This window comes from Gymnoscopelus microlampas (assembly GCF_963454915.1).
Source record: "Gymnoscopelus microlampas genome assembly, chromosome: 2".
NCBI classification, from domain to species: domain Eukaryota; kingdom Metazoa; phylum Chordata; class Actinopteri; order Myctophiformes; family Myctophidae; genus Gymnoscopelus; species Gymnoscopelus microlampas.
This window is the reverse complement of record NC_139939.1, coordinates 41,391,302-41,407,093: the sequence shown is the minus strand read 5'-3', so window position 1 is coordinate 41,407,093 and position 15,792 is coordinate 41,391,302. Positions and strand designations below refer to the sequence as shown.

General features: G+C 41.0%; 1 protein-coding gene across 1 annotated transcript in view; it reads left to right on the top strand.

Annotated features, from left to right (window-relative positions):
* The window catches only part of LOC311063367 (cytoplasmic phosphatidylinositol transfer protein 1-like), a 92,390-nt gene that overhangs the window by 53,563 nt on the left and 23,035 nt on the right, over window positions 1-15,792 (top strand). The window contains 1 exon segment of the mRNA XM_084082780.1: window positions 12,203-12,351. Coding sequence (XP_083938906.1) covers window positions 12,203-12,351 — 149 coding nt within the window.

Below are 15,792 nucleotides of genomic sequence, written 5' to 3'. Positions count from 1 at the left end.
TCACTATCCCCCCTGACCCATACAGACACACACAGACACTCAAACACACACATGCACAGGGATGTTTTTACAGGATTTTTGTTTACTGGTTAGGGTCATGTGAACTAATGCTGCTGCTCTTCCATCTCGTGTATTTAGCCCTAAAGGTGTCTCCCACTATGTCTGCTAATGCATTAGCCCATCACTCGTCACAGAGCAGTGCTAGCTAGGATAGGGACGGGTTCCCAGAGGTTATAATCCCACCACCACCATGCAGTGGTGTGATGACGTTGATGGTCGACTGGTATCAATGGAGGGGGAGGAATTGCATCTATATCCATGGATTTTTAGGGGGTGTTAGTGACTCAGGAGGTTCAGCAGGTGGCAGGGAATTGGAAGGTTCTTGCCGTTATGGCGCGCACCATATCATATAGGCTCTGATGCAGCCTGACAGCAAGTTCTGTCAATCTCCATTGTACTATCAATAAAGGCAGAAAATCCCCAAAAATTAAGAACTTACAGAGTGCAGTACCAATCTAGCTCCTCCTAACGTGGCGTTCTTGGGATGTTCTTGAGCAACACACTTAGGCTAACTCATGGGTGCTGCTCAGCTGCCGACTAAACCCAAACCTTGATAAGGATTTTTTACAGCTCTCATCCAGCTATTAGCTATTAGACATGCGCCTCATGTCTGCTATGCTCACACTGCCTCATTTCTGTGTTACATTTATTTCATTTTTTTCCTGAAGCTATTCTGTCAATTCATTATATTAGCAGTTTTGCACCCACCAGGTACAAAATGGCATCGCTGCATTGTGCCTCCTGGGGTGGACATAAGCACGCGTCTCTCTACATTTGGAACAGAGTGATTAGCAAAGCTATTAGTGTAGCCATTAGCTCATGTTGACATTCAAATGGAGGGCTTTGCAGGCATTGGCTATAGGGAACCATAATGTTGCACTTTAAGTTAATTGTGCCTTCACTGATATGTGGGATGGTGTACGCCAATGTCTGTGATTGTGACCGCTGTTAGCAAGAACTAATTCATGTTCCATTAGAGAAAAGTCAATGAGTCCACAGCACACGCTGTTTGTTTACATACTTCTTAATTTACATGCTGCACGTGTCAATGTCAGACTTCTAGGAATATTAATTTACAGTGACGCTGATGAAGCTAGCTAGACAACTAATTGCTTTACAACTCCCAGCTGCACCTTCCAGATGTTACGGTGTCAAAGAGCTTGTGTGTGTGCGTCTTTACAGCATAAGATCCGATCCTGTCAGCAATCATGTCTCACTAATTTGTTCCATTTGTACACTCTTCGATCTAAAGATGCAATCCATAAGTTTCATGTCCTACCTGGGATTTCATTTCAAACCCAGAAACGTCTACCTCACTTCCAAGACTGAATGCCAGCTTGGCCAGGGGGGTCGCTTATGAGCTTTAGGCATTACTACCAGTGATGCCAGACTTTGTGAGAGAAAAAGGCAACCAGGTCTATGAAAACAAGTCCAAAAGAAGCGACTATAGAAGTGAGCACTTTAAACCTATATGCATTGGATATTTGAAAATAGCAGATCTACAAGCTCACAATTCCCAATGTGAGCTTGTAGATCTACTGTTTTAAAAAAAATTAACACATTTTAGGAAACATTTTTACAACACAAATCTGGTAAGGGGGTCCCTGACACAAATATTTGCTGATGGGGGGTCCGTGGACAAATTCCTATTAATTTGGAGGTCCTTGTTTGTTTGAGAACCACTGGTTTAAACAACATTAGGAATCAAGCCTGCCCAATAAGCCCACACTTTAGAAACAAGCCCAAAAAAACGCAAACCCGCAAGCCCAAAGTTGCTTATAATAAGCAGACATGGCAACACTGATTACTACTTGTCCTGTCTGACACCAGGGTCTACATATCTTAATGAAAGTGTAGCCAGACCACCTTCAACTTCAACCACTGCATATGATGTATAGTTATATTGTAATAACATATTCTACTACACATTGGTTGAAATAGCATTTTAATCATTAAAATAAGTTCTGAATTACAGCTTTAAATTAACACAGAGGACTTTTTTAGTGACCCCCCCCCCTCCCCCCCAAATGAACATCTTCCATAGATAAAGAAAGACTATTAATGATGAGCTGTAGAGATCTGTAGCCTTGCGACCCCATGGGTTATATTATTTCTAGCTGTAGGGAGGAAGTTTCCATTCATTCACCATGTGCTTTCTGAAATGTGTGTTGAAAACCTCCCACACCATTCTACCCCCACCCCCCACGTGGAAGTTGGGGGAAGGGTAGATCTTGGGCAATAAGCCCCATGTGCTGTGTGCCCGGCTAGCTCAGTCGGTAGAGCATGAGACTCTTAATCTCAGGGTCGTGGGTTCGAGCCCCACGTTGGGCGTAGTTGTTTTCAAATTCAGTGGGGCTTTATTGGCATGAGAAAATATATGTTTACATTGCTAACGTTAAACTGAAACGAACCTATCAAATACCAAGACTAAGAAACGTTTGTACTATTAAAAGGGAATAAAGAGAAGTGCAAACAGAGGCAAATATTGTACTTTTTACTCCACTACAATTATATGAAAGCTTTAGTCACTACTTTACAATACAGATTTGGGTTGTTATTACAAAACATACATTAACCACTTAAGCCCTATCACTTCGGCTATTCAAATCTGCTTTAAACAAAATGTGTGAAATGGGCCATTCATAATAAGTCATTTTACTTAGGTACTCTAAGCTTATTTTGATGCCAATACGTTTGAACTTTTACTCAAGTAAACTTTTCAATACAAGACTGTTACCTGTACCAGAGTATTTCTACCTCTCTCTATTCCTAGAGTCTAGCGTTTCTTGATGACGGTGCTGTGGTCCTATCGACCTGAGATGAATGTCAGGGGAGTTTATAGGCCACCCTATTGATTGTTGCGGTTCAACGCTGCTGTAGTTGTTTATTCATATATATTTTTTACACACACACATACGCACGCACGCACGCATGCACGCACATACAGATCATGATTGGAGCCAGTACAGTATGTCCTAACACTAAATTGTTGTGATTTTATACCTTGGTAGAGATAATAATTTCAAATTGTCGTAAGGTATTTCTGCGTGGATATGTCACTCAAAAAGCCATGATTTTAACTATTTTCTCTTCATAGTCAATAGTGTACTTTGCCCACATTTCTTCAACTTTTAATCCTACAATTTACTTATTACTTTAAATTACATTTTCAATTAACATTTTGCACCTTGTTTTTTGATTGTTTTAGTTTAGATGGTTGTAAATGCATTCCATCAACACAACAACTTTCAACCTGGCATCCCTATTTTGGGCATGTCATTTTAGGCCAACATTTTCCAAAATGTCATTTTTCTTTTGTAAACCAAAATCTAAGAATTTGTTTTCAAAAATTGCTAAAATAGCTGATCCACGAACTTGTAGATGAGCTGTAGTTTTGAGTATATATTGGTTTAGTGGTTAAAATTGTTTGTATCTCTAATCTGTCTCTCCGCCCTGATCTGAGAGATGTCATTGCACAGTGGTACTGACTGATGGACCCAGCAGACTGGGCCGCACTTGTCATTAGGACGAATGGAATAAACGGGAGGCAAGTTCTGGCATTATTCTCCTCACGAATCAACACAGATGAATCAGAGAGAATAATGCCTGGGCAATTCAGGAGAGACTACCCAAATGAATATATACTGGAGCACTCGACTGGTCTGCTCGTGTTTATCATTTTTGCAGGGGTGACTGACGCTTCGACTTGCATCGAACAGATGAATGTTTGATCATGCTGCATGTCAGTCAGACGACAAAACAGAGCGATTGGTACTGCTCTCTGTAAGTTCTTCATTTTTGGGGCTTTTCTGCCTTTATTGATAGTACAATGGAGATTGACAGAACTTGCTGTCAGGCTGCATCAGAGCCTACATATATGTATATGGTGCGCGCCATAACCACTCGGCCAACGGCGAGAGCTTTAGTTTTAAATTTCTCAAAGGTACATTTGGCCTGTGTTGCATAGATCAGGGGTCTTCAACCTTTTCAGGCCAAGGACCCCCTAGCTGAGAGAGAGATGAAGCAGGAACCCCCTCTATATTGTGTAAAGGTGTGTTTCAGATAAACCTTTGCTGCTCTTTTTTTCCCCTCTACACCTATAACTCTTTGCCAAAAATAGCCGATCTACAATGTGAGCTTGTAGATCTGCTATTTTTTGGCTAAAGTTCTCCTCAGAAATGGGATGCTAGGGTTCAAGTGGTATGTTTAAAAGAGAAAATCATATCAAAAATATTTGGCGGACCCCCTGTAATAACTCTGAGGACCCCCTAGGGCTCCTGGACCCCCTGTTGAAGACCCCTGGCATACATAGATGCCAATGCAAACAAAGTCTCTTTTGTTCTGTTTCGCATGAAAAGGCCTGTTTTCCCTGAGTTCATGGATGGATAAAATTATCATTGGGTCCTTCAACTGATCTAAACGGACTGAATGGCCTTTACATGAGACTGAGATAATGTATGCGCGTCCTCGATATTTTTAGATGAGCACTAGAGCTCATTGATGATGATGATGATGATGATGATAGGGTGAAAGGAAAGGTACTTGTCCCACTCACACAATAATTACTCCGATGTCCCACTCTCCTATCTCCCTTATGCTCTCTCTGACTGCCTCCCCAGTTGTTCTCTATAGGAAGGAACAGATGTACCGAAACCCCTCTTCCCTCCTCTTTCTAATTCCCCTCTTTAGCCTGTCTGTCTCTTCCCCTGACACAAAGGAAAGAGGCAGAGAACATCTGCTTCTTTTTTACAGTTGCTCTTAACCAGAGAATGTAACTGTCATTATAACCCATGGTCATTTTTAGAAACACCATCCTTGCCCGGCCGAGTGTGGAATGTGATGAAAGGTGAACATTCATTAGCGGACGTGTCTGTGGTTTGACAGAAAACAAACAAGATGAAAAAGGAGGCAGAACAAAGCAGGTTATGCATTAAGTTTTGTCACTGTCGTGTTGTCCTGGGGCTAACGTAGGTGATGTAATTAATTGCTATGGCTCATTAGCATTTGTCGTAGTTTATACCTTTTTCATATTTTACATGACATGTGTTGTATTCAAGTGTGGAGCTTTTTTGTGTTTGTGTAAAATCGTGGGTTTTTTTAAGCGAACATTTGTAACTCAAATCTTTGCTTCTGGGGGGGTCCCTGGACAAAATATTTTACAAATGTTTGCTTTAGAAAATATATATTTACACGATTCTTTAAAAAATAGCAGATCGACAAGCTCTATGAGCTCGGTATATCTGTTATTTTTGAATGGCCAAAGAAATCTAAAATAACAGAGATGCTTCAAAGATCACTTTAAAAAAAAGTATTTTTGAGCGGTGTAGCCTCTCCTATAAGTGGGGTTGGGACCCATGACCCATCCGTCGTGAAAATTTGTCTTTCGCTGTACTGTGATTGGCTGATAAGTATTCAGACCCTTTGCTCAGTACTGTGATTGGCTAGCGAGACGCATGATGAAATTCATAACCTATAAATGTCACCATGCACTTAAAAAAAAATACTTTTTCTTGAAGTGAGCTTCCATCACTGTGATGACCACTGTTCTAAATAGCACCGCTCACTTCACACTGGGTGTGATTTTTTTTTTGAAGTGAGCTTCCATCACTGTGAACCACTGTTGTTTTTAAATAGCACCGCTCACTTCACACTGGGTGTGATTTTTTTGTTTTTGTCACATTCCGAAGCCAATAATTTGATGACCAGCGGAAAGATGCTAATGTCTCCGGTAGGAGACTCAAAGAGCCATTGAGTCTCCTACCGGAGAGTCCGCCGGTCATCAAATTATTGGCTTAGGAATCTGACAAAAACAAAAATCTCCATGAATACAAGGCTTCATGGGGTGTGTAATTGATAGAAAATAAGTCGTTGTTTGGGTGAAGATTTCTGAGATGTGGACATTTAAATTAACTCAAATATACAAAAAAGTATCGTCTCTCTTGTGAAAAGTTTCGTGAGATCTACATCTCGTCTTGAGGGCAAGGTATTTGTGTTAAAGGTATTTGCTGCTTGTCGTGATCAGAACAGGTTAGATCTCGTCTGAAGATCTGTTGTCCTGTGTTTTCTCAAACCCCATCATTACAGATGACACTTAGGTCAACGGGATGGGCTGGTAACTCTACTTGTTATTTCTTGTCTGTCTCATTCTGGGATGTACTGTGTTTTTGGGGGTGTATATAAGCTGTGAGTAAAAATGTTGTTCTGGGAGTCAGACAGCGTGTCCCATTGTGACATGTACGTTTGGCTGCAGTATCCGGATACTTTAAAAGCTCTCATACTTTAAGATCTGAGTTCTGAGTGGTCTCTGTCTCATTGTTGTGTCTGTTATACTTTCTGAGTCCTGAAGCGAAGCCCGCAGCGTTCTCTTTCAGTTTTTTCGCTTAGCACAATTTTGGGTGTGGATGTGCAAATGGACCCATTTGGTTCCATTTGTACACTCTCAAAATGGAGTGTTTCTAGTGAGCCAACATGCACGATATCAGCACCCTGACCAGAATGGAACAGAGCCTTCATTAGTATCATTGGTAACACCTGTGAAGGAAGTAAGACAAGGCCCAATTTCTTTCCAATATGGCTGCTGTGCATAGAGCCTATTGGGGTACTCAGAAAGTATAATATAAAGGGAGGAGAGACATGCACATCCACACCCAAAATTGTGCTAAGCGAAAAAACTGAAAGAGAACGCTGCGGGCTTCGCTTCAGGACTCAGAAAGTATAACAGACACAACAATGAGACAGAGACCACTCAGAACTCAGATCTTAAAGTATGAGAGCTTTTAAAGTATCCGGATACTGCAGCCAAACGTACATGTCACAATGGGACACGCTGTCTGACTCCCAGAACAACATTTTTACTCACAGCTTATATACACCCCCAAAAACACAGTACATCCCAGAATGAGACAGACAAGAAATAACAAGTAGAGTTACCAGCCCATCCCGTTGACCTAAGTGTCATCTGTAATGATGGGGTTTGAGAAAACACAGGACAACAGATCTTCAGACGAGATCTAACCTGTTCTGATCACGACAAGCAGCAAATACCTTTAACACAAATACCTTGCCCTCAAGACGAGATGTAGATCTCACGAAACTTTTCACAAGAGAGACGATACTTTTTTGTATATTTGAGTTAATTTAAATGTCCACATCTCAGAAATCTTCACCCAAACAACGACTTATTTTCTATCAATTACACACCCCATGAAGCCTTGTATTCATGGAGATTTTTGTTTTTGTCAGATTCCTAAGCCAATAATTTGATGACCGGCAGACTCTCCGGTAGGAGACTCAATGGCTCTTTGAGTCTCCTACCGGAGACATTAGCATCTTTCCGCTGGTCATCAAATTATTGGCTTCGGAATGTGACAAAAACAAAAAAATCACACCCAGTGTGAAGTGAGCAGTGCTATTTAAAAACAACAGTGGTTCACAGTGATGGAAGCTCACTTCAAAAAAAAGTACATGGTGACATTTATAGGTTATGAATTTCATCATGCGTCTCGCTAGCCAATCACAGTACTGAGCAAAGGGTCTGAATACTTATCAGCCAATCACAGTACAGCGAAAGACAAATTTTCACGACGGATGGGTCATGGGTCCCAACCCCACTTATAGGAGAGGCTACACCGCTCAAAAAGACTTTTTTTTAAAGTGATCTTTGAAGCATCTCTGTTATTTTAGATTTCTTTGGCCATTCAAAAATAGCAGATATACCGAGCTCATAGAGCTTGTCGATTTGCTATTTTTTAAAGAATCGTGTAAATATATATTTTCTAAAGCAAACATTTGTAAAATATTTTGTCCAGGGACCCCCCCAGAAGCAAAGATTTGAGTTACAAATGTTCGCTTAAAAAAAAAACACGATTTTTCAAAAATAGCAGATCTACGAGTGCTGCGCTACGAGCTTGTAGATCTGCTATTTTTGAATAGCCAAAGACATCTAAAATGACAGAGATAAGTTGAGATACGCTGCCCACTCCTGAACACAGCCAATTGTGTTTGCTCGGTAAGCCGGATGGGCAGGTGTCGTGTCAGATGAGGCACCACACAGGCCCAGCCCACCACGCGGAGTCTTCACACAATAATTTGGACTGAACTGTGTGTGCAACACAAAAAAGCTCCACACTCGAATACAACACATGTCATGTAAAATATGAAAAAGGTATAAACTACGACAAATGCTAATGAGCCATAGCAATTAATTACATCACCTACGTTAGCCCCAGGACAACACGACAGTGACAAAACTTAATGCATAACCTGCTTTGTTCTGCCTCCTTTTTCATCTTGTTTGTTTTCTGTCAATGATGGGTGTTACCAATGATACTAATGAAGGCTCTAGTCTGTTCCATTCTGGTCAGGGTGCTGATATCGTGCATGTTGGCTCACTAGAAACACTCCATTTTGAGAGTGTACAAATGGAACCAAATGGACCCATTTGGTTCCATTTGTACACTCTCAGAGTTATACGGGTTTTGAAAATAAGACAACCACTATGCCACACTAAATGGAACAGAGCCTTAATTAGTATCATTGGTATCACCTGTGAAGGAAGTAAGGAAGGGGCCCAATTCATTCCCAATATGGCTGCTGTGCGTGTATTCAACTACTACACTATGATCAGCACATGGCTGATGGGAATTGGTAATTGACAAGAGTTCATCTACATAAAAAAATAAATAAAAAAAATCAATAATCAGCATTTTCAGATGGGGCATCATTTTGGGGGTCCTGGGCACGTTTGAGAACTACTGATTACTGAAGGCATTTGTAGAATCGGCCTCAGGTCTTAATGGGTTACGACATGGAATGAGGTGGGGAAAATGTTATTAGCATACAGTAATGTGAATCATTCACTGTCTAGGTCCTGGGATAATGGCATATCAAAAAGGCCTCCAGCTACTTTAGATGTGTGGAGCGTAGACTAGTGTGTGTGTGTGTGTGTGTGTGTGTGTGTGTGTGTGTGCGTGCGTGCGTGCGTGCGTGCGTGCGTCCGTGCGTGCGTGCGTGCGTGCGTGGCATGTCCTTCTCTCTGCTCACAAGGTCTGTTATTATGATTCTGTCATAAGCTTGTACAGCTGTACCACAGTGAAGAGATAGAATATTAGTCATTATTTTGCAGCCAGTTAGCTATTCTGGGAGGTCACATTACAGAGCATCAGTTTTACCTTCAACCAGCATTACTTGTGCATCACAAACTGTGATGCACAAGATCATGTCAATTAGTGGTACTAATGAATGTGTGTATGCGTGTGTGTGGGTGTGTAAAATCAACTTGTGTGTGTAAAGTGCAGAGTGTTAATTTAAAGACGCACTGAAGTGACATTTTCGGTCATTTTATTTTGAAGGTTCAGCCCGAAACGTCGGCTCAACGACTCTAAACCAATCAGAAGGTCCCATCCCTTCAGGCTATGGGACGTTGGATCTCAATCACTTCAGCCGTGCTGGCACACGGCTAGTGTTTGTTTACAAGTGAGAGAGAGACGGCCAGTGAAGCACGTTTGCTACTACCTGGCTTATTTCCTATAATGTTTTCAGATATATATATATATTTTAGTGTGCAGATTAAGTTTAAAATGAGTAATACACTCATCTTCAATGAGATTCAAAACGGACTATCTCTGTAATTAAAATCAGCTGTGTTTGAAGAACGTGCAGCTATGGGAATCAAACAGGTGCATGTAATCAAGATTTATTTATATTCGTGAAGGCTGTATTATGTCATCACGCAGCACGTTTTCGTTTACAGGAAGTAATTAAGATTGGCTTTTTAGGGACTTTTAATGTAAAAATACACAAACATTTTTATTTTTTATTTTTTTTGGCATCTATTGTTAGGTATGCCCATATGATGACCACGGATATGCTCTAAAAGTGTGAAAAACATATTTTTCATTTCACTACACCTTTAACACTAAAAATGAAATAATGGACTGTAAGGGTGTGTGTGTGTGTGTGTGTGTGTGTGTGTGTGTGTGTGTGTGTGTGTGTGTGTGTGTGTGTGTGTGTGTGTGTGTGTGAGCACACACGTGCACAAGTGCATGTGTGTTTAAAAACCCTTAAACCCTATACACCGCGTTGACCGGAGATCCCTAGGGTTCTATATGTGGTTCCTTCCTTTTTTCCCCCTCCACACCAAATCTCTTCGCCAAAGCTAGTCTTGTGACACGTTGTGAGATTGTAGATCTGCTGCTTTAGCTAAAGGTTTGCCTATTATAACATGGACAGAATAGAGAACACAATGTAGATGGTCAATGCTGTCTCACAAAACGTTTTGGGACAATTTTGACCAAACGTCAACATGTGACGCGAAGGGGGGCAAAAAAAGAATATGACTTTCGGGGAATATATGATTTACGATTCTGTGCCTATCGTGACATAACTCGGACGGCACTGAGTCGGCTCAAAGCGGACTTTACAATGCTCGCTAGGCGGTGCCTCCCGTGGCTCAAGTCCGCTTGAGACGGCGTGCCTCTGACGTTTTAACAGTTTTTTTAAAGGATAGTCAAAAACGCTGAGAACTGGCGTTCCACGTTGCTAAACGTGGAAGTCCCGGAAGTCCCCCCCCCCTTCACGTCAAAGGTTGACGTTTTGTAACTAAGTCACAATATGCCTTTTGGGGAGTGAGGCAGTGTTGAGATGGTAGAAGAAGTAAGATGCACTACAGCCAAATGTACATTAGTCTGCTTAACGCAAATGTATGTCTAACTCTAATGCTTCAACTCTCTTTCTCTCTATCTTTTTGCTATAACCACAGCGCCCATCTGAAGTGCAGGCTTCAATTAATTAAGCCGCATTTCAGGGCAAGCATCACAGGACTGTGGAAGATGAATGTGCTGTGAGGCATACCTCCATACTGAAAATGTATACACTGTGCTTTTATTACACTGTCTGGTAGTTCAAAGAACTGAGGACTTTGAAAACTCAGTACTTTGAAAACTCAAAAGCTTTGAAATAGTTGAAGTTTGAAAACATTTCTTGTATTGTGGTGACCTATGAAGCCGAAAATACACTCACAAAAAAAACAGCCCAGCCGTCTGACTTGATCTTTGGTCTGTGAAGCAAGATTGTAGCAGACTTTACCTCATTGTAACCTCCACGTAGAATAAAACATCTTTGAATAAGAATTAGTTTTGAGTCATGATAGGACTCACCAAAATCTTCCCTCTCCCAAATGAAAATATTCTCATGATGAAAGAATTCAGGGGAGAACTGTAAGATTTGTCAGGTAAATTGAAGGCTGTTTCAAACCAGGCTGGAAATTGGGGTTGTATGAGGTGGGTGACTTATGGCTTAGCGGAGTGGAAGTAATACTAAATGGTAACTGGTAAGTGGCCTGAATAGCTCCCTTTTCCAAAGTGCTTTGTGATTTATGCATAACAGTACATTCACCCACACTGACAGCAGAGCAGTGTTGATTTCGTAGTCTAACTATGACGAAAAATATTGGTCCACTACCTTTTTTCACTGACGAAAACTAAATTAAACTAAATTAAAACTAAGCTATGATGACTAAAACTAAGACTAAATATGTTGACAATTTCGTCAACAAATAAAAACTAGACTAAAATGTTAGGGAGGGACTAGAGGGGAAGAGATCCAGTAGAACTAAAAGACAAGTCATGTTAGGTTTGGTTGCGCTCAGGTGTTGTGCTCTGAAAATAGCATATCTACCAGCTCACTACGCGCCGAGCTGCGATGCGTTGTGAGCTTGTAGATCGGCTATTTTCAGCATGCAACCAAGTGTAAAATCAACTGTAGATTTAGTCGACTAAAACTAGACTAAAACTTTTCAGATAACTAAAATATGACTATAAACTAATATAAACTTAATTAAATGTTATTCAAAAGACTATGACTAAAACTAAATCAAGGTTAACACTGACAGCAGAGGCAGAACCATACAAGGCAACACCCTGCCATTCTGGAGCAGTTAGGTGTTCATCATTGTTTATCTCCAGGACACTTTGACATGATGCCAGGAGGAGGAGCCGGGGATCGAACCGGAGACCTTCTGATTCCCAAACAACCGCTCTATACCTCCTGAGCCACTGACATCCCATATATTGTGACTATTTCAGTATGTACGGTATACTGTGTTTGACCCTGTCCTGTGTGTCTGTGTTATCTTTTCTAACAGTACCGGGTCGGCCAGCTGTACATGATCAGCAAACACAGCCATGAGCAGAGTGATCGAGGGGAGGGCGTGGAAGTGGTCCAGAACGAACCATTTGAGGACCCCACACATGGCCAGGGACAGTTCACAGAGAAACGAGTCTACCTCAACAGGTCAGTGTGGGACATCGCCATGTCTCTGGCGATGTCCCATCGCCAGAGACAAATTTGTCCTCTGCATTTACCCATCCTATAATCACTAGGAGCAGTGACTGTGCGGCGCTCAGGGAGCAATTAGAGGTTAAGAGTCTTGCTCAGGGACACACATTGACACATTTCTGGCCTGGCCTCATACCTGGGGCTCTGGCTCCCCAGGCGGGCTCGCTAACCACTCAGCTATGGCCGCTCCATATGTTGTCAACTCCATATACACTCCTTATGAACTGCAAACTAAACAACACAGTATTAAAAGTACTTTAGTAATTTTACTGTACTGTCCATTCTTTGATAGGTTTTTATTATATCAGAGTGCAATCATCATTTACATACAGGCTTATCAAATAAAACAAAATAGGCCTACAATAGAATAGAGTATGGTAGGCAAGAATATAATCTATTAGAAAGGAATACCAGCACTCACCTTAATCCGTTTAGGATATCTTTGTTTATTATAGTCTTTCACCCCCATGCAGCAGCAGCTCATATGACGGACGTTTTGGCCCACAGGCCTTCCTCAGCGTGAATGAAACATACAGTCTTAAGTGTCACTATAAAGGGGACCTCGTCACCTCGGTGCCTCGCACATAGGGGTCGGGGTGAGAACTATATCTGATCGTTACATCATACTGCACACACTTTTTCCACAAGAGGATTCAAAAGAAGAAAACAAATAACGAGAAAAATAACATAATATTACAGTATTCACAGTATTCATTTGTTTCACAAATTCAATTTTGGATCACAATTTTAGAAAAACCATGTCTATGCGAGTTCCTAGAGAACCTCTATATAAAGACAGACTCAGATTTTTTAAAAGATTACAAAAATGTATAAAGACTCAAGGTACACTTTAAATACCGAAGTATACACAATATCAAAAATTGAGAGGCATACACCTCTATACCCTGGAACCTTAAAGAGCAGACTTCATGTCCCACCGCATTCAAATTTCTAGAGGCGATTTCTCATCTAACAATACCACAAACTTAGTTTTACAGGTAATAATGCTCTTGACATTTTTTTTTTGCCTGAATGTGGGTGTAATATATGATAACCTCTGATCATTGCATTACAGTGAACCCAATTAAAACACGGGAAGTTGCCCGTAGGCAAATCAGACATAAAATGTTGTTCGCACAAGTCCTTCGCTTGCCTCTCGAAAGCACTGTCAGTACTACATATTATTTTTGTCCTAAGTAGTTGGCTGTAAGGTAAACCTTGAAAAATGCAAATAATTGTTTCTATCAGTTTGTTTTCTGTAGACACAAGTTGATACCTTATCTACATCTCTATAGACTATAATAAACAAGATATCCTAAAGGGATTAAAGTGATTAAAGTGCACTGCTGGTATATATTCCTTTCTAAGAAACTATTTCTGCCGGAACCGTGCACCCGATACACACATAGTGTGAACTACTCATCTGATGAGTGCTTGCTTCTCTCTCTTTCAAGAATATAATCTACACAGCATTCCCCCAAATTACATTAACATGAAAGTTTATTGGGACACAGCATAAGTTGACTGCTTAAACGGCAAGACAGCATGGCTTTGCCTTAAATGATTCAAATATTTCATTAGACTCCGAAGTTTCCTTTCAAACTCCAGCAATGAGAGGCTGTTTTAGTCTTCCTGTGAGCATGGTTGCTCTGCTGCTGGATTTTTATCTCAGGCAATGTAATCACAACAGCAAATCAACAGGTTCATGTTGGTGGAATATGTCTTCATCACGAGTCTAGCATTTCAGTTAGGCACGGACAGGAGTGACTCGCACTCACCTTTAATTTGCTCATTTGCCCAAATACTGTTAGTTGGCCCTTAAATTTCATGTCCATAATGCTTGCTCGGAGCCCTTAGTATTTCCATTTGGACAAACAAGTCTGACACGGGCAGCAGCCTTCATTATTCTGTGTAGGAGTCACATTGAAAACATTTGAGTGTGTCAAGAATTGTAATCCACAATGAATGCAAATCCAAGTCACTCCTAATGGCCGCAGACCTTCTCACTGTGGAGGTCAAATGTGAATCAGCAAACCTGGCAGGTAATTTCCTGTTACAAGCGCCTGCAACATCCCAGGTCTGCACATCAATTTACTTCATAACGTCATCAGTAAGCCAGACGAGTCTCTCAAATTCCCCATTTTAGTTATTCCTAAATGTAATGGTTTCTATGAGGCCCTCAATCATGGGGATGTAATCAGTCACCGAAACAAATGGGTAATTGTAGACCTTTTGTCATAAAATCAGTGGCACTCAACAGCTTAGAAAATGCCACAAGGAGAAAAATTCATCTCTTGGAATTTGTTGCAAGAGAAACTCTGGGTCATGGCAAGATCCTTATGCAAACTCATTCAGTGTTACTAATATGAATATCGAATGCACAAGCTCAAGAGAAGGTCTGTCATGATGATAATCAGGCACGTGCCCCAGCCCTTTTACCCGTCTGTAAAAAGTGCCCTCTCCAGAGTTCAGAGTCAGACCATGAAATTCAGCATTTACTATGGTGAAAGAAATGCAAATGCCCCCTTGGCCTTTCCCGAAAACAGCATTCAATAGCAGACATCAGCTCATTCGACCTGAATGAGCAGATACGTGGGAGTGCAAACTAATGAAAGGAGAATGATAGTTTACTCTGTTTGTGCGTTCTGTGCCATGTGTAATTATTATATCATATATTAGATTTTTTAAATCATTATAAATTGACCACAATAGTCTAAGTTTCGAACAAAATGTTTAAGTAAGGCTATAACAAAAATATATATCCTGCACAAAATCTTTTGGTGTGCCAGTCCAGTTGCCTCTTTGGTTGGCACAGGCACACCTTTAACACACGGATGGCTTTGCCATTTCTTGACAGCTTTTTTTTTTTTTTGTCTCTGTGTTTGGTATGCATCTGTCTCCTCATACACACACACACACACACCGTGTGTGTGTGTGTGTGTGTGTGTGTGTGTGTGTGTGTGTGTGTGTGTGTGTGTGTGTGTGTGTGTGTGTGTGTGTGCGTGCGTGCGTGCGCGCGTTTGTGTGTGTGTGTGTGTGCTTGTGTGTGTGTGTGTGCGTGCGGCACAGAAATTCCGCAAGTCGGCAAAATTAAAGACCAACAACAGAGAGCTGTGGAGCATTTATTTCAGCTTAGATACCTGTGTCAGCAACTACTGGAGGAGAGCAGTTACGTTGAGTCAGCACATCTCAGAGAGACAGAGAGAGAGAGATGAGAATGAAAGTCAAACTATGACAGAACAAAGATGGTGAAACCTAGCATATGGCAGGACCGTTTATGGGCATTGTGCAAAATTATTGGTAATTTCACAGTCCAGTGGTAGTGTCTATAATGAGAGTTTCTGGATATAAAATGTTCATCTGAAATGTTCTGTGTAAATTAAAGTGTAGTCAAGT